Here is a 20,844-nt window from a genome sequence, read left to right as displayed (position 1 = left end):
ACCAACAGGACAATAGTCACATCAGGCCGGTAGCAGGCTTCTTCTTCTATCCCCTCTGTGGTACTTTTTGAATTTAATGTCAGCTCCTTTCATTTTTGATTAAATTAGACTTCCAGTGGTACACACACAACAATAGCCCTCACGGCTGCTTTAGTGTGTGTGTGTGTGTGTGTGTGTGTGTGTGTGTGTGTGTGTGTGTGTGTGTGTGTGTGTGTGTGTGTGTGTGTGTGTCCCTTTAAAACAGCCAGAAGGTGAGTGTGTGCCTTACAGTGAAGCGGTTAAACGGAGGTTAACACGTGTTGAGGCAGAACACAAACATAATTAGGTCACATTAAGTTCATGACTGAGTAAATATATTTCCTTAATGTATTTTTCCCTCCTTCTTTTGGACGAACACACTGGTGTGCACGCTTTGAATCCAGGTCAAGGTTTGAAGTAACATTTAAAATTGATGTAACAGCCGCACTCACTGCGTCATGCTTGTTTACTGCCTTTCCCTTTTGCATGCACAGGTAAGCTACACGCTGGCTGCATGAATCCCTTAGTATGTTACAGGTACGCCATGAGTTTCTCATGTTTCATTAATGCTGCCTCCTTTTTTTTTTTTTTACAATAAATAAATAAATGGTCCTGTACTGTTGTAGCATCATCTAAATACACATTTACAGGCTATTAGATGTCAAACAGAACTACTCAAGTAGACAGTTGTATTCTATGTGTACTATATGTGGGGCCAAGTGCAGCAAATTGCTATTACTATACAGTAGTACTAACTATTACTATTACTAATACCAATCTCTATAAATTAATCTTGTTATATTGGGTGCAATGGGAGTATTCTAGAGTAGAATCAGAGTATTTCATTGTATTCTGGGCAGTTTTCTAGGATGGAGTTGTCCCTGAAGTACTCAGTTCTCTTCTAGAGTATTATAGAAAGTATTCTAGGACAGAATTGTTCAGTCTCCAGAGTATATTTAAGCAGAACTGTCCAGAACTCTGTTGTACTCTTCAATATTCAAGGAGTTTCTCTATTCTATTAAATCTACTCTGAGAAAATGGAATTTCTTGCTTCTGAAGAGTGTTTTGGAATAGAATCGTTTAAACATCAGTTCTATTATAGAGAATTCTAGAACTTTTTTTTTTTAATTGTATGAAGTTCTTGAGTATTCAGTTGTATTCTAGATTCATTAGTCAGCGGTCTGCAGTAGAGTTTTCTCACAACATAAGCAGTACTTTAGCTTCAGTAGTATGTGTGAGTACTCTGTGCGCTGCTGTGGCTCTTCGATGCACGTCAGCCGCGGAGGCCCCCCCTCCAGACAGCCTTCCCCTCAGGAACAGGTGAATAAGATGAGCTGCGATGTGTTGGAAAAACACTTGTAATAGTCCGGGGTTGTGAGAGGATTGAGGTCCGAGACCTGCAGTGCTCCTGAAAAGCGGACATCACCGCTCTCCGGTTTGCATCGAAATGCATTAAAGTGCACCTGCAGCAACAAAAAAAACGCCTGTTCTCTCTCTCTCTCTCTCTCTCTCTCTCTCTCTCTCTCTGCTCTCTCTCTCCATCTGTCAGGCAGCAGCAGCCAGTTGCCATGGCAACAGAAGCAGATGTTGAGGGGTTTCTCCTGTGTGATGGGATGTGAACTATTGACCTCTGCCTTTAAAAAAAAAAAAAAAGAGAGAGAGAAACGGCAGTAATGGATATGGATTTATGAGTGTATGGGCTGTGGCTACGTTGCCTCTAACGCAGCTTGGCACACCATATGTCGCTGTATGCATTTTTTATGATGTGGGCCTACTTACTTGCAGGGGTTGAACGATTTACTTCGCTCATGGGCTCTGGGGCTTCGCTGCAGCACACACACGTACTGTATCTGGAAACTGTAGAGCATAAACTGTACTTTACCTCGATATATCGATGTGAAGGAAAAGGCAGTTGTGTTTTGTAAGCAACAGGTTCTGGACAAATCTCAGACAAGGATTGATAGAAGAAAACTGAAGTATATTGGAAAGAAAATAGTGCAGCTCAGGCTTAAATATGAATTAAATGGCCTAACCTTCTACATGTGACTCACACACACAGCTGAACCCGCTGCAGACCTAATTTAACAGACTAGGATGCATATATGCATTAATGGCTTCAGGCACAAAGTGAGTCACAGCAATGCTACAGTAACCACAAGGGCCCACTTCTGCATGCTCTCCACAGGCGACACACATGCAGGCTGCAGGCTTTGACGCTTTACATACACAAAGACATACTTTACTTCTTGCACGAATGTCCCCTTTTGTTTAGCGTTTACCTCGCTGTTTTTTCCACGGACCAGCACTGTATTCTGTCATGTAGCTCTTGAGGGACCGACAAAAAAAAGTATTGTTAAAGCTGGGCTCTAGGAATAAACATTTGATTCTAAGGAAACTGGTCAAAGATTTCATTTACTTAAACCAGGAAGGGCTGTTAATGTTGGAATATCTTCTTTGAGAGAGCCCAAAGAGCAGCAAAGCACAGACAGACACATAAAACACATACAACAAAGACGCACAACGAGCAGTTAAAAACATAAAGACAAACAAAGCTCTAGATTAGATCGAATGGAATCTGTGTTTTTCCTCACTTTTACCGGGTTTTCCTCCGTCGCTACGTGCAGCTAATGGAAGGATTTGTGTCTCTACTTTGTGCCCATTAAATTAGCGGTGAAAAATTCAAATGACTAGAATTAATCTGAGCTGAAACGAATGTTTAAAATGCTGCATTCATGTGGTTGGAGGTCAGATGGGTGTGCGAACGACGAGAGACCCATCATCTCGGCCACTGAGCAAATTACGTCCTCCCACCCATCCACCTCCCCGGCGGAGAGAAGCAGAAAATACAGGACTGGCCATGTACCTTTCCACTGAAGCTCAGCGGCTTTTGGTTTGTTTTTTTAAACTCTTTGAGCTCATGTTGAGGAGCAACATCTTGAGAAAGAACGTGATAAAAGACAGAGAAGAGGTACCCCCTTAACGAAGGTGTCATTCTTACCACAGGAACAATGGAGGATATCGAAGGATGTCGCTGTTTGTCACCGCAAGGAGGCAAACTTTGTTTCAGAAAGGCAGGAGTCACCAAGACAAAAAAAAAAGGGGAGTTTGGGAAATCCTACATCGACGAGGAGATGACTCATTTTGCTCTGTCATGCAAGTGATGATTCTCTCTGACCAATCAGTGTTGGCCCAGCTCGCTTGGAAGCTCTACCAAAAAAAAGTTCAAATTTTTGCAGATGGAAAACCAATAAAGAACAGTTCCAAGTGAGTCAGGCAGAGCTGAGCTGTACCATGCAGTGGAAATGAGGCATGTGACCTTTTTTTTTTTTTTGCCTTCCTGACCTCGGCCTTTAAAAAGCCAAATGAGGAAAAAAAAAGAGTGTGATCCAAAATGAGACGGTGTTCATTGGAAAAAAGTGGCATTGACTGAAAAATGTTTGGTTCCATCCAATTAAACTAAATGGGATCGTTTAAAAAGCTGAGGATGACTGATGATTTTGGTTTACAAAGATTCATAGAATACAAAGCCAGTCTGAACTGAATATTTTTACAAAAGTAATCAGAGGATCAAAAGAGTAATAGAAACAGCCAAACAATAGACTGATAATACGCCCCTGATAAGGACCGAGGTTGCTGGTGTGCCCGTAGATCAGCTTCAGTTCTGCTTGGAATGCTGTAATTCATGTTGTGAGCTGTGTGTAGTTGGACATTTGACCTTTCTTCTACGAGAAAAGCCTCCTGGTGTTTGAGGAATAAAGAGATCTGGCATCATATTCTACCGCTTTCCAAGAAGTGTGAGCTCTAGTGACCGCTGAGGCCACGGAAGGCATTTAACTCCATTCTGGTGTTGATGACCCGATCCTGTTTATATATGGCAGCTTGTATTAAGACCTGATGATCTTGGACTGTAGCAGCGATGCGCTGTGTGCTGTTAAACAGCCCCAAACAGTGTTATGACCGCGCAGAGCTGACCTGAAGGCATCCTTTGGCTCTCTGCAGACGTAGCCTCGGTCTTAATGTGGGATAAACTGACGACAAACAGCCTATCAGATCATGTTCCTTTATTCCCAGTCCTTCAGGTGTTGCCACATAGCGAAGGTTGCGTTTCAGGTTGTGAATCCTTGTGGCCTTAGATTCAAGTTGTTTCCAGATAGCTCATAACACACAGTTTTGATACGGAGACACGGAGGTGGTCGTGCTCTGCTGGTTAATCTTGTGAGTGGTGGCATTGACTGTTGTGATCGCTGGATCATGCAGTTAGTTTGGCACCTGTCCTACACTGCAAAAAAAAAAAAGGTTGTCCAGACAAAGTCTTGATTTCTCTGCTAGATCAATGAGATTATTTCAGCTTGTTCTAGAAATGTGTGTTACTTTTTGTCTAGCGACTTGGCCCTTTTGTCTTCTTTCAGTTGCCTCAAAGAACTCATGGACGCCTTTGAAGTTGGTTGGAATCCAGCTGTAAAGTGCTCTATCATATGGTGTTCTGGTTATTTTGGCTACGCCTAGCATGTATTTATTTCATGTAGCCTGCAGTGCACACATACACACACTTGTCCAAAGCAGAAGAATAATAGTCCTTCCAAGACCGACTTCATACACACATAATTAATCTTTAATCTGCTCTTCACCTCCTTCCAGAGCTGTGACTCCCGCTCTCCGCCGGCACATCAAACTTTCATGAGGGTAATCGAGATAAACCTGAAATGGAATAACTGCTCCTTCCGTATAATCCCGGAGGAAAGGTGAGAGAAAACGTTTTCAAGGTGTTACGAGGTGCCAGACAGCGCTCTGAATGAGCTTTTCCACCCAAATGCCGCCTCGACGGCCATTGAATGGGATTGAGTGCAAGTGTTTTCCAGTAGAATATTCTACAGAGGTCTCAGTGAGCAGATGCTGTGTGTGTGTGTGTGTGTGTGTGTGTGTGTGTGTGTGTGTGTGTGTGTGTTACTGTCTTTTTCCTGATGGTTGAGGTTAAGGCTATCCAGCATAAACTTGGACATTTTGTACTAAAACATTGTGGAAACTGTTCTTTTTTTTATCAAGAGACTAAGAAAGTAAAAAGTCTGTGCTTCTATACGGCATTGCATGTGTGCGTATGTGTGTGTCTGTGTGTGTGTGTGTGTGTGTGTGTGTGTGTGTATATACCTTAGAAGTTTAGACAGCCATGTAATTCCCTACTAGTCTGTCATACAAATCTTTTTTTCCCAGTCTTATATAATGTATTTTAAATAAGGTGAACAGGCCATTCAAGGATCTGCTGGATTAGGCTTCGTGTGTGTGTGTGTGTGTGTGTGTGTGTGTGTGTGTGTGTGTGTGTGTGTGTGTGTGTGTGTGACAAAACATCACAGCATGATGCAAATACACCAAAATAAACATTTCCTAGGGGTGTACATTCATGCATACATACAGTGTTTACATCTGCATGCATTAAAAGAGAAGCAAAACAGTACGTAGTCCAGAGAGAGCACAGTATGCAGATGGGACGCTGTGTTCACCACTAGACAGCGCTTGTCTTCTGTGAACTTCTGACCTCCGCTGCTGGGCATTCAGGCAATACTGCATCTGTTATTACGTGATGTAGCTTTGACTAATTAGACGACTACGATGGTACGCGCTGGCTCTGTGATCTTTCCCCCACGCCGGACGATTAAAGGGTCGAAGCAAACACAGAGCGTGAAGTGATGCAAATTGACAAACTATGAAACAGAGGAGAAAGAGAGAAAAGAGAGAGGGGGACGTGGGAGGAGAGGGAAGAGAGGAGCTGACAGGACTGGTCATAGATGCGAGTGTGTTTTGCTTGATGCGGTTTGACAGTCAAAGACGTGTTGCTCTGACTGTGTGCATTAAAGTACACAGAAGCTTTCTGTCTCGCACAGCTGACCCCAGATCTGTACATCCATTCTGCCCTCTGTTGCGTCAGTCTTTTTGTACCTTATCCCTTTCTACCACGGATGGGTTACTGAAGAGCCTCCTGGGCCTCCGTTTCAAGTGAATGAAAGTCACGTGACCACAGAGAGATACAGAGCGGCCACAGAGAGATGCAAGATGACTACGAAGAGATGAGAAACGACTACGAAGAGATGAGAAACGACTACGAAGAGATGAGAAACGACTACGAAGAGATGCTAAACGACCACAGAGAGATGTAAAACAAACACAAAGAGATGCAAAGTCTGGGGGTCTCTATGTTAGAGGGGTGGGGGAACTTTTACATGTCTGTGCCCCAGGACCTGTTGTCCATCCATCCACGCTTTCTCCCCCACATTTTCACATCTTCGATTACATCTTTGCCTCTATTTCCCTCTTGCTCGCAGCCATACCCTCTTCCTCCTCCCGCTGCTCCCTTTTTTCCCCGCTGTTATACAGCCTTCGGGCATCTGCCACCATGAGCTGATCAGAGGACGCTCGCTTCTGACCACAAATGTTCATCATCCGCTCTTCCTGCATCCTGACCTTCAGCTGAACTCGCCTCACAGCTCCGAGGAGGCCGCTGAGACAGAGGAGCTCAGCATCAACGATCGGGTGGGGAAAAAAAAAAAAAAAAAAAGCAGCAGGTTTGACTTTTTCACATCCCTCGCTGGACTGTTTTTAATGTCTTGAACTTTTCTAGTATTTCAAATACAGTTTCCCAATTACATATAAATTTGGAAGATGTTCCTTGTTACATCAAAAGTCCAGATGGTTCGGCCAGCTCATCTCACTCCGAGTGCAGCTAAAGCATTTGTAAAACACTCCAGATGAGAGGTTCTGCCTTTTGCACGTAGTTAAAAAAACAAAACAAAACAGTATTTTATTCATGCTGCAAGATATGCTGCATGTTGCTTTCATTGTCAAAAGCCCTCCTCAGTTATCTCACTGAATAAACAGACTCTATATGTGTAATTCTTTTTACAGTGAGTGGAAGTAAGCCATCATGTGTTTAGAGTCAACTGTAGCGTTGAAAAACGATTCTCTGTAGAGGCATCAGAACTCATTCAGCCATAAGAGGAACGCTAAAGACATGAGCGATCAGGTACAGTGAGTTAAATGTGGTGTGTGAAATCGCTTTAGATACAGGTGGGGTAAAAATGTCGCCATGTAAACGTTTTAAAAATGTAAAGAATTAGACAGATAAGCCACTTTCCTGAAGATATGTTCAGCAATCCTTCATCTTCACGTGCGGTCACATCAAATATGCGTTAAAAAGACTGAATTCTGCAGCTCCACCTTCACATTCAACCCATTGTTTTTAGGATCTTTCCAATGTTCGTCTGAGTATACATTTCACTCCGCTCATTTAGCTTCTTCACTGTGTGCCATGCTGGATATGAATACTGTGAGTTTGATTTGCAACACGCTCTGACAGCTGCTTGCACGGGACTCCTTCAGCCAATCGCCTTGGCCGCCACCGGCCTCTCAGCCAATAGGACGGCGCTGGGCCCTCGGGGGGGTGTGTCTCATTAGCTAGATTCCAGGACCTGGCTCTGGCCCACTGGACGCACTCAGCCGGAAAGGATGCAGTCCAGAGGGGGATTCATCATCTGCAGCATCGTCTCCTCTTCCTCGCTCTCTCCCCCCTCCCTGCTCAGGAAACGAGAGGGCGCGAGAGGCGAGAAAGTAAAACACACAGAGAAGCTCAAAACTGCCAGATTCAGGTAACAAATCTCTTTTTTTCCCCTTGTCTTTGTAGAAAATCTTCAGCTCTCTGTTATCTGAAAACTTTTGATTCCCTCATTTCACACATTAGCGGTGGAATTTCAAGATCAGCTGAAGTGTCTGATCTCGCCGCCTCTTTACCCCAGCAGGAACATTTTGTGCTTTCGGGCCCTCCCTCCCGCTACCAGTATTTTGGGCACAGACTAAATAATATTTGACAGTTTTTGGAGATAAATTCCTTTTTGCTTTTCCCAAAATCCAAATTATTTTTGCCTCACCGTGGCTGCGTGTTTCAGTTATGAAACCCTTTACTCCTCTCCTCCACTTACACGATCAAAATCTGGACAATTCACACATCAACAGGCGACGCTTGTTTCGAGATCGGCCCAAGTTTAAGCGCCTCTTCCCACAGACACGTGACCACCTCTTTACCACAGCAGGAACATTTTGTGCTTTTGTGGCCCTCCTTTGCACGGCAACTATTTTTGGGCACAGACTCCAGAGGGCCTGTGCTGGATCATGGGTGGTTTATGTAACTGGTCAGAATGGGCCAGAATTCAGGAATCCTTAAAGGCTAACGTTATCTAAATGTACGCCCTGGGAGCTAGGAGGGGCAGAGGGGCAGACCTGGAACTCCTCATGGTCCATCAGGTTCAATATAAATCCTCGCCCTCGAGGGACCAGCATTGACCTTTACAGCCAGGATCATGCAAATACCCACCTGTCCAGCACACTGGACGCCACTACGGCCAGCTACACCCTGAGACATCTGCAGAAAAAGAGTTAAGTTAATATCCCAAAATATTATCTGAATAATAAGGAAGCAAAGAGGTGCTGCTTTCTACCCTTAGCTGTAAGTAACCCTTTATTAATGGTTAACGAATAATGCTTTATGATGAGCTATCAGCTATTGATAAGAACAAATTTGGGGTTGACAGGTTTGGACAATCCTCCCCCAGGTGGCATTTTAAATCATCAAGACCAAAATCCATTTATTAACAACTTAAAATGAACTTATAAAGTGTTCAGATTAGTCAATTCGAAGGGACTTGCTGATGAATTATAAAGGGAAAAGCAAGTGTCAGTGCCGGAGAAGGATTTTCCACAACCTGGCAGCCCAGAAGTTGTTTTTGATTATGTCTTATAAAGCCCTCATAAACGGTGCTGTATTAGAAAGTGGATAAAGGAGCATAAATAGCTCGAGGCAGAATCGACGGAGTAGGTTGTCTTGTGTCGACAGCCTTAAAAGAATGAGAAAAACGATTTCAAATTAAAACTACCACCGTGGCAAAAATGAAAAGTTTAATTCCAAACTTTGATTGGAACTTACTCAAAATGACAACTCGCGTGCAAGAAAGTCAGATTTTGTGTTACAATGAGCCATTTGAACAAAATAATTATGCATTTGATGAGCAAATCAATTTTTGTTTTTCAAAATACTGACTTCTAGGTATTCTTTCCTCACAATAGCTATGTATGTTTTGTTTTTTTTTATAATGAAACCGGTAGTTTTTTTCCACCGCCACCCCAGACCATGATTTATCATAAAATAGCAGCAGACTGCCGTGCTAATTACGGTGAGTCAGAAATAAACCTGGAGTATTAAAGCCACTTGAATATTAATGGAGGTGTTAAAGCGGAATCACATTTATTTCCCTCTCGGGTCAAGTACTGAAAAGAAAATACATTGTTTGAAAGACCATTATTCAAATGAGAGTGCACAGACCTTAATAGAAATCAGCCCAACCATTAACTTCTGTTTTAACACAGCCCAGTAATTTTGTTTCCAACATTTGTAGACATGATTGACGGTGCCGTTCCTGTCTATTGTAGAGCATGTAAATGTGGCCTCATCCATATTTCCCAAAAAGCCTCATTCAGGACCTTAAAAGGCTCCAAATAAAGATAAATTAGGGTTACCATGTTACCTTAATCTGAACTAATGCCAGCTAAAAACACAAATGAGTGGCCAAGAGTGGTTTCATCGTTCACTGTTTGCGCCATTCAGCGTGACGATGCCGATATGGAGCAAGGATTCACCTTTGAACTCACAGTTATAGTGGTTTCCTGAATGGCCTTGAATGGAACGAAGAAAGAGCATGATGGCTGTTGGGATCAAAGTTCACTTAAAAAATACATTTTGCATGCTTGTACTTTTTAAATCCTCATGCCTACACCTCTCTGACCTTGCCGTTAATAATTTTTTAGCTCATCATTTCATCAAGGTTGGGAATGTGTTTTTATGAAAGAGGCCAGGAAAACAATCCTGCAACTTCTTCCAACACATACCCTTGTATTTTTGCTGAGTGTTAGATGAGAACTCTTGCCTGTGCGTTAGCTAAATATGAAGCTACAGCAGCCAGTTAGCTTAGCTTAGCAACCCAAAAACGAGATATAGCCTAGCTAGCATACTTTAGAGTTCCAGGTGGATTTTGTTGCTTTACAAAATCAGGCTGTTTCCCTGTTCCCCAATCCTTATGCTAGGCTAAGCTAACCAGCTGCATAGCTTCATATATCTTCTCACATGCGAAAAAGCTAATAAATGTATCCCAAAATGTTGAACTATACCTATTCACAGTCTTTTAAGTTCCCCATAGAGGTTTGATACCCCTCTAGTGTCTGTGCATTTGCTAAATAGGCCTATCAAGTTACAGCCAGCAGATGGTTAGCTTAGCTTAGCAAAAAGACTTATGCCAATACCAGCATCTCTAAAGCTCATTAATTAACATTATCTTGGTCGTTTAAGTGCAAAAACACCAATTTGTGGTTCTACAGAGGTTTATGTTCAGCAGTCACGTTGCTAACCTAAGCTAAGCTAACCTGCTTCTGGCTGTAGCTTCATATTTATCATACAGACGTGAGAGTGGTATCGATGTTGTCGTCTAGCTCTCAGCAAGACAGCAAATGAGCATATTTCTATCTATCTATCTATTGTTTGGCTGTGCAACATGCATTTTAAATGACGTATTCAAAAGTTTTTGTCTTGCAGGGCTGACGAGGTTAAAACTTCAAAAACCATTTAAACCAAACCACTAATAAGTGTGTCTCAGAATTTTGCTGAAACCATCACGCACTCTTGAATCAATCCAAGCTTATAATCAATAAATCAACTGTTGTGATACTATAAATGAGATATGTGATGATAAATCCAAGGATTTAAAAATGAAAAAGGGCGACGCTCATGACATATTACGGCCGAGTTTGTGCTGGATACCTGATATCTTTAAAACATTATGCTGAAAATGTATGAAAATTATGTCTGCATCAACTGCAATTTAGCAACTTTTTTTCCCCTTAATTTCTCCCCAGACGCTTTGAAAACAGTCACACCCTGCAGAGATGATCAAAGAAGCTGGGATCCATCTTAACACCCTCTTATCTCGCCTCTGAAGGCAGCTCACACTGAATGGACAGATTAAAAAACATTGCTGCCATGTCAGACACAGACCAGCACTCACACTCCATAATTTTTAGCCTGATGATTGCACACGAGTGTTTTTGGCTGTTGCATCTGGCTCCGCGGATGATGGAAGTTGTTGTATGTATCCACCCGCATTTTCCTGGCTGTCAAAAATTGCATTCTGAGAAAGCCGTACTCCTCTCATCAAGAGTCATAATTTACTTGTCAAAGCAGGAGTCCTCTCAGCGTGCTGGAGGCCTCCTGGGGTTATAATTGCGAGACGGTTTGGTTCTCCTGAAATGCCTCCAGTCAAGATGGAGCACAGGCCTGCTAGTCAGCCTTTGTGTACTCTTCCTTTTAGAAGTAGCCATTTACACAGAAAATTGTAAAACATGGTTAAAAAAAAAAAAATATTTGACTAGCTTCTCTATACTTTCACCATCAACTCCTTGTCATCAGTGACTTTCAACACTGATTACTTTGGTGTTCAGGGAGGGAGTCTACACTGACGCAACGTCCCCATCTTGTGGAGAGAGTGTGAACGTCTCTGTTTGGTGGACGGTGACAGTGCAGGTCAGCAAAGGTTCATCTAGAAAATCATGTTAGATTTGCAGCACGTTCAGGATATTTCCATCAATAATTCAGTAAGCAGGATATTAAGTTCAGTAGTGGAAGGAAACATTTTCTCAAGTACAATTTTGAAGTTCTTCTACTTTTACTGGAGTGTTTCCCTTTTCTGCTGCTTCATACTTCTACTCCACCACATTTCAGAGGGAAATATTCTAACTATTGTGTCGTAACTGGTTGCTTTTCAGATTAAGATTTCACATTAGGAAAAACACATGATACGCTTATTAAAGCTTATACGCTAAGTGTTGGGTTGAGGCCTTTTGTTGCAGTTCCACTTAAGCCTAAATTATCAAATATTTAACCAAAAAAAGCAAAAATTGGAGGAAAGCATAAAAAAGAATCCAAATTTGTGTTGCGGAAATGAGTTTTTTCTTGTTTCCTGCAGCATTTATCACCTCCTGACCCCTCAGATTTATTTAATACCTCTTACAGCAAATGAAGGATCTCAGTTCGTATTCCACCACAGGTTCAATTTATTTAAAAATATTAACATAAGATGAAAAACGTGTTTTTACATGACAGTTTTACACACTGTTCAAAGCCACCACATCCTCCATCTTCTCAAATAATCTCTCAATCACAGAGCTGCTTCTCTTGCTGCTCACGACGTGATACCTGCCCCCACATCTCTCTACGAGCCCCGTCAGCTCCCCATTCCTCAGGATGTGCTGCTCTGCGCTCTCCCCTAAAATCTCCCCCCAGGTGAACAGCACCAGCGCGCGTTGCCAAATTTCGTCCCCGAGCAAACTCATGTGCTCCTCTACTGCTCTCCTGTACTTCTGTGTGCAGGACAAGAAGGCCGGCATGAGCAGGAGGACGACGTGAGGGCCGGGATGACACCACGAGATGCTGTCCAGGATGCTTTCCCTTTGCATCCTGTTAGTTGGATCAGGTCCGTCTCGCCACCTCAGACCCGGCGGCTCTGCGACGGAGAGGCGTCGCCCAGCTATCTGACCTCTCCAAGGCCTGAAGTTAGACCCGTCGTGCTTGGACGCCTCTCCACTCAGGATGCTGACTCCACCTGGGGAGCGAGACGACCAGGACTCGCCTAACACCAGCACCCTCAGATCCGACCCAGGGCACTCTTTGTTGTTTGAACTTCTGTGACTTGCAGATAAAAACTGGACATCTCGTATGACCTCCAGGTCGTCTCTGCCTTTCTTCTTCCTCGTCTCTACTCCTGTTCCTCTCATCCCCTGCTTTCCCTCGGCCGTCTTTATCTCTCTGAAGGTTTCAGGATGACAGTTATTGCTCTCTGCAGCTGACGAAGCTGTTTTCATCCTCTGATCCTCCTCGTCCTTTGCATTTTCTCCTCTTCCTTTTTCCCCTCTCTCGCTGACCTCTTGGTACATTAAAAGCAGCTCGTCCTCTGATGTCTCAATGGCAGCTGTCAGATCAAAAGAATCCGTCTCAAAGACTCTCCCATTGTCATCAGTCTCCTGTTGCTGGGTCTCTAGCTCTCTTTTCTCTCTTTTGAGCAACCCTTCCTCCCGTTCCTTAAGATTCTCTTCCCATTTGCTCAGCTTGTTAAGTAACACCTTCAGCTTTTGCTCCTTGTTGTGAAGTTCCTCCTTCAGCAAAGCCAAGTCTCTCCCCATCTCATCTAACTGCTGCGTTGTAGAGTTTACGTGCTCGTTTCGTATCTGCAGCTCTGACTTCCAGTTGAGCAACTCCTGCTCCTCGTTTCTCAAGTAATGCTCCCTGTCCTTCAGCTCTTTGCCTTGATCCTTCAGCCCTCTGACCTTCTTCTGGAGATCTTGGCCGTGACAGTTTAGCTCTTTCTGTTTGCCCTCCAGAGCACTAAGCAAGCTTTCCAGCTCTCTTTCCGTTTTCTTGATGTTTTGCGCTCTCATGCTCACATCTTGCTCGTGTTTAGCTCTCTCTTCTTGCTCTTCCTGCTGCTTTTCTAGACTTGTTTGCCACCTGCTAAGTTCTTGTTCCTTGCTTTCTAACTTAACCTCTTTTTCGACGAGCTCTGCCTCTCTTTCATCAAGTTCCTGTCCTCTTTTGCTCTGCTCTTCTTCATTTCTGCTCACAACCTGCTCCCTTTCCCTCACTTCTTTTTCCCTAACTTCGATCTCCTCGTTCTTACTTCTGAACTGGCTTTCTTTCTCCTTCAGCTGTGTCATTTCGTCCATCTGCCTTTCCGCCTCTCCCGCTCTCTCTTTCAACCTTTCTATCTCTGCTTGCAGTTTGTCATTGGCGTCCTTTAGTACCCTGACCTCCACGTCTCTCTCTTTAAGAATGCCTTGGATTTCTGTCTCTATGCTCTTTACCTGCTGCTCGTATCCCTTGAGGTGTTTCCTAACTTCTTCTTCTCTCTCCTTCCTCAGCTCCTCGCACTTTAATTTGAGATTCTCCGCCTCGTTTCTCATCTTCTCATTTTGCTCCTGCAGCTCCTCGACCCTCCTCTGACTTTCCTCATATTTCTCTGTGACGTCTGAGATGCTTTTCCGACTCTCTTCCTGCAGGTGACTCACCGCGCACTCCTTCTCCTTTGCGATGGATTCAATGTTCTCGTTCTTCCTCGCGATCTCCTTTTCATACTCCTGAATCATGCTTGTCATCTCCTTTTCCATCCTGTTGGTGAGCTCCTTCAGCTCGCTCTTTGTCTGCTCGATCGTCAGCCTCAGTTGGACGAGCTCTCTCTCGTTTTCTGCGTCTCTCTGCCTCAGCTGGTGGAGTTCCTCGTCTTTCTCCTGAAGTTTTTCCATCGTTTCGGCATCTTTTTTCCTCTCCTGCTCCGTGTGATGCTGCTGCATCTCGATGATACTGGAACTTTGGTTTTTATTGCTTTCTTTCAGCTCTTCAATCTCTTTTAAGTAGTTTGCGCACGTCTTCTTTGCCTCATCGATCTCACTGTTTCTGCCTTCAAGCAGACGTTGCGCTCGCGTTATTTCTTGTGTTTTCTCGTCGATGATTTCTATCAGTCGGTTCATTTCGTTTTCTCCTCTCTCGTCCTTCTTCCTCTGCTCCTCCTTCCATCTCGTCTCCCTGGAGTCGGCCTGTTGTTTGAGACTTCCGATCTCAGCTTCCTTTTCTTGCAGTTTTCTCTCCATGTCGTTGAAAAGCTGCACCTTCGTCTCCTCCATCTCCTGCTCTCTGTCTTGCAGTCGTTGCTCTGCCTCCTTCTTTTGTTTCAGAAGAATTTCTCCCCTCTCTTCTTCCTTTCTTTGCAGGATTTCGTCAGCATCCTTCACGCGCTGATTCAGTTTTTCTATCAGTCTGTCTTTTTCTTCTAGTTTTTGCTCCGTCTCTTTCTCGTGATGTAAACGATCTCTTTCTCGTTCCTCCTCTGTCCGCCGCAGTTGTTGATCAACTTCTGTTAAGCGTTCTTCTATCACATTTATTTCTCTTTCTCTCTCCTCCAGTCTTTCCTCCAGGTCCTTCTTATAATTCAAGTGATCAGTTTCTTTCTCTTCCTTCTGTCGCAGCTTTTCCTTCATTTCTCTGACATTTAATTTCAACCCCTCTATTTCTTCCTCTTTTTCTTCCAGTTGTTGCTCCGTTTCTTTCCTCTTGTTTAAGTTCTCATTTTCTTTCTCTTCCTTCTGTCGCAGCTTTTCCTTCATTTCTTCCACAGTCAGTTTTATCTCCTCTGTCTCTTTTTCTTTTTGCTCCGTCTCTTTCTTCAGATTCATAACAATCCTTTCTGTTTCCTTGTCCTTTTCTTGCAGTTTTTCTTTGATTTCATTCATGTGCTGATGCTTTAACTCCTCTATTAGTCTCTCCTTCTCTTGCATTTTTTGCAGGATGTGTTTTTCATGGTTTTCTTCCATCAGCTCCTTCTCTTTTTCATTCTCGAGCATCTTTTCTTTTATCTGGGCGACATACTTTTGCTCTAAGTCTTTTATCTCTCTTTGTCTTTCTTGCTCTATGTCTCTCATTTTATCACTGCACTCTTTTTGCACCCTTTCCACACCTGCCTCCTTTTCTTTCACTTTTCTATTGATTTCCTCCTGGTGTTCAGCTCTCCTCACCTCCATTACTTTTTCCATATCTTTCATTTTTCTCACCATTTCTTCCTGATGTTTCAGTTTTAACTCTTCGACCTCTTTTTCTTTCTCTTGCATCTTTTGTTCCAGGTCTTTTTTGAGACTTAGACAAATCCTTTCATGCTCTTCTTTGTTTTCTAGCGTTTGTCCTATTTGGGTGAGATACCTTTTTTCTAACTCTGCCATTTCTCTCTCTTTTGCTTGCATTTGTTCCTCTGCTTCTTTTGCAATCTGCTCTTTCAGCTCTGCAATTTCTCTTTGTTTTTCTTCCTGCATGCGCCTTGTTTCGCAGTCATGCTGTCGTTTGACCTTTTCTATATCTTCTGCATTGTCTTTCATCTTCTTGTCGATCTCCTCTTGGTGCTGAACTTTCATTGTCTCTATCACTTTTTCTAACTCACTGATTTTTCTGATCATCTCTTCCCGATGCTGCGTTTTTAGGCCCTGTATCTCCTCTTCTGCTTTCTTTTTCACCTCCTCCCGCTCTTTGTCTTTTTCAAGCAGTTTTATTTCCATCTCTGTCTTTAGTTTTTCTTCTATCTCTGCCATCTCCCTGTTTTTCTCTTGTGCTTCTCTCTCGAGAGTATTATCATAGTGTCTTTTTGTATCGTCCATTTCTGTTTTCAAAGACTCAACTTTTTCCATCCACTCTGCTTTCTCTTTCTGTTGCAGCTCTATATTATCCTCCAGTTTCTTAACCTTGCTCTTCCACTGTTGTTTCTCCACTTTAATGGCATCCTCCCTCTGTTTTCTCTCATGTTCATTTTCTACACTGGCACATTCAAGGTCGAGCAGCTTCACTTGCTGCTCGTCAATCCTTTCTTTCAGCTCCTCGATCTCTCTCTCTTTTAGCTCCACACTGAGCATTGCCTTGTCTCTCTCTCTTCTACTTTGGTTTAGTGCTACACAGATTCTCTCCTTTTCCACGCTCAGATCCTGAATTTCTCTCTCTTTGTCCTCCGTAAGCCATTGTATCCTGTCCTCTAGCTCCCCAATGTCATTCTTCCTTTCCTCACTCCTCCTGTCCTCATCCTCCTCTTCTTCCCTTTGAATGTTGGCCTTTCCAGGGGATTTCACCTTTTTCTTCCTGTCAAAAAACCACCTGATGCTTTTCATCTCCCTCTCTCTCATATTTTTCAACTCCACCTCCTGACGAAGCATTTTATCTCCCATTTCCTTCAGGCGTTGGTTGAACTTCTCGTTCCTCTGTCGGCTCAGATCCCTGACCTCCTGAACCAGGCCAGAGAAAGCCTCACACCTGTTCATGGCGGACATCTTTTCCACCTTCTGCAGGAGGTCTGTCACCATACTCGAGTCTCCATTTCCTCTTCCTCCTCCATCTATGCTGCTAATGACATGGTACCTGCCCCTGCACTTCTCCAGCAGAGACTGGAGGTCCCTGCCCCCACCCTGGATGTGCTGCTCAATATCCACCCCCTCTCGAAGCTGATCCCCATGGGTGAACAGCAGTATTGTGTGTCTCCACACGCCCTCGCCCAGAAGCTCCAGATGTTCCCTCACATGTCCAGCCGTCACCAGTGTATCCACCCTCAGAGTCAGCAGGAGTGCGTGGGGGCCTGGAGGACACAAGGCCACACTACTGACAATCTCCCTCTTCACCCTCTCAGGTGTAGAACCCGCTATGCTTCCCTCCCAGCCCGGACTGTCCACCACTGTCACCAGCCGCATGGCCACCTCCGCTTGCTGACGGATGCACTCCTCTGTTACCGCCCCGGCTTCAAAGAAGCCCATTTTGCCCAGGATGGTGTTCCCAGCAGAACTCTTTCCTGTCTCCCGCTCGCCCAGGAGAACCAGTCTGACCTCAGGTAAACGTCGGGGAGCCTTGGAGAACGACTGGTGGGCATCTAGCTCTGAGCCTTGAAGACCGTCGCCTGGAAGGCAGAAAGGTAAACATATTTTGTAATCTTTGTGTGCTGATGCAAAGTTCAGCTCTGATAAAATGAAGGAAGTTGGTGCAGTTGGCTTCAAGGGGCCAGAAACCAATCAAAACAAGCAAACAGACACACAGCCACTGCTAGCTCGATGGATCAATAAGATGTTAACTGCTAATGTGTTGGCAAACAAGTCACCTACATATTAATTTCATCATCATATTCATGAACACCTGATGAGTTCAAGTCCAATATTCACTCTTTTTGGCCACTGTTTCTGTGTCTTATGTTTGGTGCTTGGCAGGTAACATGCAGTGGGTATCAAAGCTGTTGACTGACTCTGTGACACTCAACAGTTTGAGCCATCCAACCAAAACATTGCACTAAAATGGGCTGTGCAGTGTTGCAGAGTCTGTTAATTCTAAAAGAGTTCAAAAATAAGCAATGAAAACAAGTAAACATATAAAAAGCCACTACCTACAGATCCAGCAGGACAACATTAGCATTCGCCACTGTTGTGTTTGTGGCCACTGAATGCCAGTCCAATTATCACCCTCCTTTTAGCTCTGTTTTGGTCTTGTTTTGGTCAACCTCCTACTGAAGTAAATATCTACATCTTTAGACACCAAATGCTCCACTGTGGTCACCAGCTAGATGCTGAGTTTGCGTTTCTGTTGTTTGGTGGTGGATGGGTCGAGCAAAGTGGGTTTATCAGAGTTTTTTGCTGCCTGGTGCCACTGAACCAAAATAGTAAAGCTGGCCGGAAAACCAATATATTAAGTTAAAAGACCCTAAAAGGCTTCATAGAGCTGAGGGAACTGCAGAGTCGGCTGAAAATTCTTTGTGGGTTTGACACTGGGCGACACCTTTCACACCTAGTCATGCTACCCATTGTTCACATTCATTTATAGTTTCAGTAATGCTAGCAACAGCTTTTCTGTGTCTCATTGTGATACGATTTCATGTATTTGAGAGGATTTGAGAAGGTTTACAAATAACTGAAGAACTCACTCATTAGAGCAGCTTTAATGGTCCCTTTCTGCATCTGCTCCTCCATCTGCCTCTGTTTCTTCCTCCTCTCCCTCGCTCTCCTCTTCCCGTCTGCCTCCAGACCCAACAGTACCGTGTTGTTCATCTCTAAGTAGCTGCTTCCATCCTTCTTCGCCTCCACCATCTCCTCCAGCTTCCTTATTAGCTCTTTAACCTGCGTCCCATCTCCTCTGCTCCGGTTATCCACCACATGGTATCTGTTCCCACACTTCTGGAGGAGTCTCTGGAGCGCAGGGCCGCTGGTCAGGATTCGTTGCTCCATGGAGGCCAGGCCGAGTTCGTCTCCCCTGGTGAAGAGCAGCATGGTATGCTCCCACACTCCTTTTCCCAGCGGCTGCAGGTGCTCCTCTATCTCACTGATGTAGCTCTCTGTTATCGAGGCGCAGGATCGCACCACCAGGAGCACAGCGTGGGGTCCAGAAGGACACAGCGACACACTCCGCAAAGTTTCTCTCCTCACCCAGTTGGGGGTGCTGTTGAGGGGGTAGTACCACTCCCACCCCGGAGTGTCCACCACCGTGACTTTTCTCCCGCATACGTCAGCTCGCCTTTTCACGCACTCCTCCGTGGGCTTCCCGCTCTCGAACCCTCCCGCTCCTCCCAGGATGGTGTTGCCCGCCGCGCTCTTCCCTGCTCCTTTCCTGCCCAGGAGGACCAGTCTAAGTTCTGGGAGAACAGGAGGGACGCTGTGGGAGGCAGGAGGATGTTGTGAGTCCATGGCGACCTGCAGACTCTCATCTGTGAAGAAAGGGAGAAGTACTTCCTCAGTGCACCGTACCGGATAATCTGAATGACACAAAACACAACAGTGTGACAGCAATCAGTCATCTACCCTCAACTTCATACATAAACCTGCATGTGAAACTTTCTATATCATCACCTCAAGAACTGCATTTAGATTCTTTACTTGCAACTCAGTCTGATCTAATTACCTGAACATTAATCTGCAGTTGCTATCAGAAAGTACATACTGGTAGTATTCACATCACTTTTCTCTCAAACGAATGCGTCTCTACACAAGCTCATTTCAGATTTAGAATACTTGAAAAGGCAAAGAATGTAAGAGCTCAACAGTGAACTCACCACCATTCGCAACGATGTCTGCTGGACTACACGTCTTATCTGTTGAGTCCATCCCCTCTCTGTCCACTGTCTTCCTCTTGTCCTTTCTCTTCCTCTTTTTGGTTCCTGTGCGTATTTTACAGGAAGTATTTCTTCAGCGTCATTGTGAAAAAAAGCCCAGAAGCAGCCTCGTCGTTAATTGATCCAAAATGGAGCTTTGCGATGCACAAACGGAGCGCAGACAGTGGAAGACACGCCGTGTCACGTGACCGACCTGTGGTTTTCTAACGTGTTCTCAGTCAAGACGACAGGAAGTTAAGAGATGGCACAGTGAGCTTTAGTGACACACCAACACACATGCACCTGCTCGCAAAACACACATGCAGAACACACACCGCCGCACACATGCACACCTCACACAGCTGCAAGGAGTCGCATTTACATACATAACATGTATGTGCAGAGGCACACATGTAGGCTTCACGGTGAGAGCTGCAGCTTACCGTCAGATGCTGTCCTGTGGTGAATGTGTGGCACTTCTGTTTCCTCTACTCACAAGCACAACTGAGCTAACTTGGCCTTGTGGTAACGAGTTCCTGCCTCGAGTCATGTTGTCAAAGCATGTTAAGGGACAGCATGACTACAGTGAGCAAACAGCAAGCAGAAGTTAGTTTTATAGAGAGTGCAAACGGTGAAATACAGCATTAACAAAGCACATATGATTCTAATAAGAAAGACCCATAAACATGACTCCAAGATACAAAGAATGGGGTAAATGGACCAAACAGGGAGGCAGTCAGATAGCAGCAGGGCAGAAATCCAAAAGGCGGGCAGAGATAGAGGAAAAAGGCCAGGAGCTACAGCTGGTGATGGCACAATAGATGATCTGGCACAGAGTTGGGTGGAAATGGGCTGTTATTTATTCTGAGGGGATAATTGGGGAAAGAGGAGCAGGTGACTGGGATTGGCATCGGCACACTGAGGGCGACTGCAGGTGAGGCTTGAAACGTCTCTGTATGTGGTTTGGTTCGTGATTGGCTAAAAGGGAACGTGAGTGAGGAGCTGTCCGATGCCACAACAGGCAAACTGAAAGGATTCAGTGTAATATTCAGCTTTTTATAAACACTTTAACCTTCCTTTATTAAGCATTTAGAGGCAGTAC

General features: G+C 44.3%; 1 protein-coding gene across 2 annotated transcripts; it reads right to left on the bottom strand.

The window, feature by feature from the left end:
- Positions 1 to 11,868: 11,868 nt before the first annotated feature.
- On the bottom strand, positions 11,869 to 19,875 carry LOC143317094 (uncharacterized). 2 transcript variants are annotated; one of them, XM_076725050.1, is made up of 3 exons: positions 19,704 to 19,875; positions 18,582 to 19,358; positions 11,869 to 17,570 (listed from the first exon to the last, which is right to left on the bottom strand). In XM_076725050.1, the coding sequence occupies exons 1-3, from the start codon at positions 19,753 to 19,755 to the stop codon at positions 12,208 to 12,210; spliced, it is 6,192 nt and encodes a 2,063-aa protein (XP_076581165.1). In that variant the 5' UTR covers positions 19,756 to 19,875; the 3' UTR covers positions 11,869 to 12,207. The 2 variants fall into 2 exon arrangements, with proteins under 2 accessions (XP_076581165.1, XP_076581164.1); XM_076725049.1 differs by having other exon boundaries at positions 18,582 to 19,406; positions 19,704 to 19,755.
- Positions 19,876 to 20,844: the final 969 nt, after the last annotated feature.

The sequence above is a fragment of the Chaetodon auriga genome, chromosome 24, assembly GCF_051107435.1.
Source record: "Chaetodon auriga isolate fChaAug3 chromosome 24, fChaAug3.hap1, whole genome shotgun sequence".
NCBI classification, from domain to species: Eukaryota; Metazoa; Chordata; class Actinopteri; order Chaetodontiformes; family Chaetodontidae; genus Chaetodon; species Chaetodon auriga.
The sequence above is the reverse complement of the archived record's forward strand: the minus strand, read 5'-3'. Positions and strand labels throughout refer to the sequence as shown.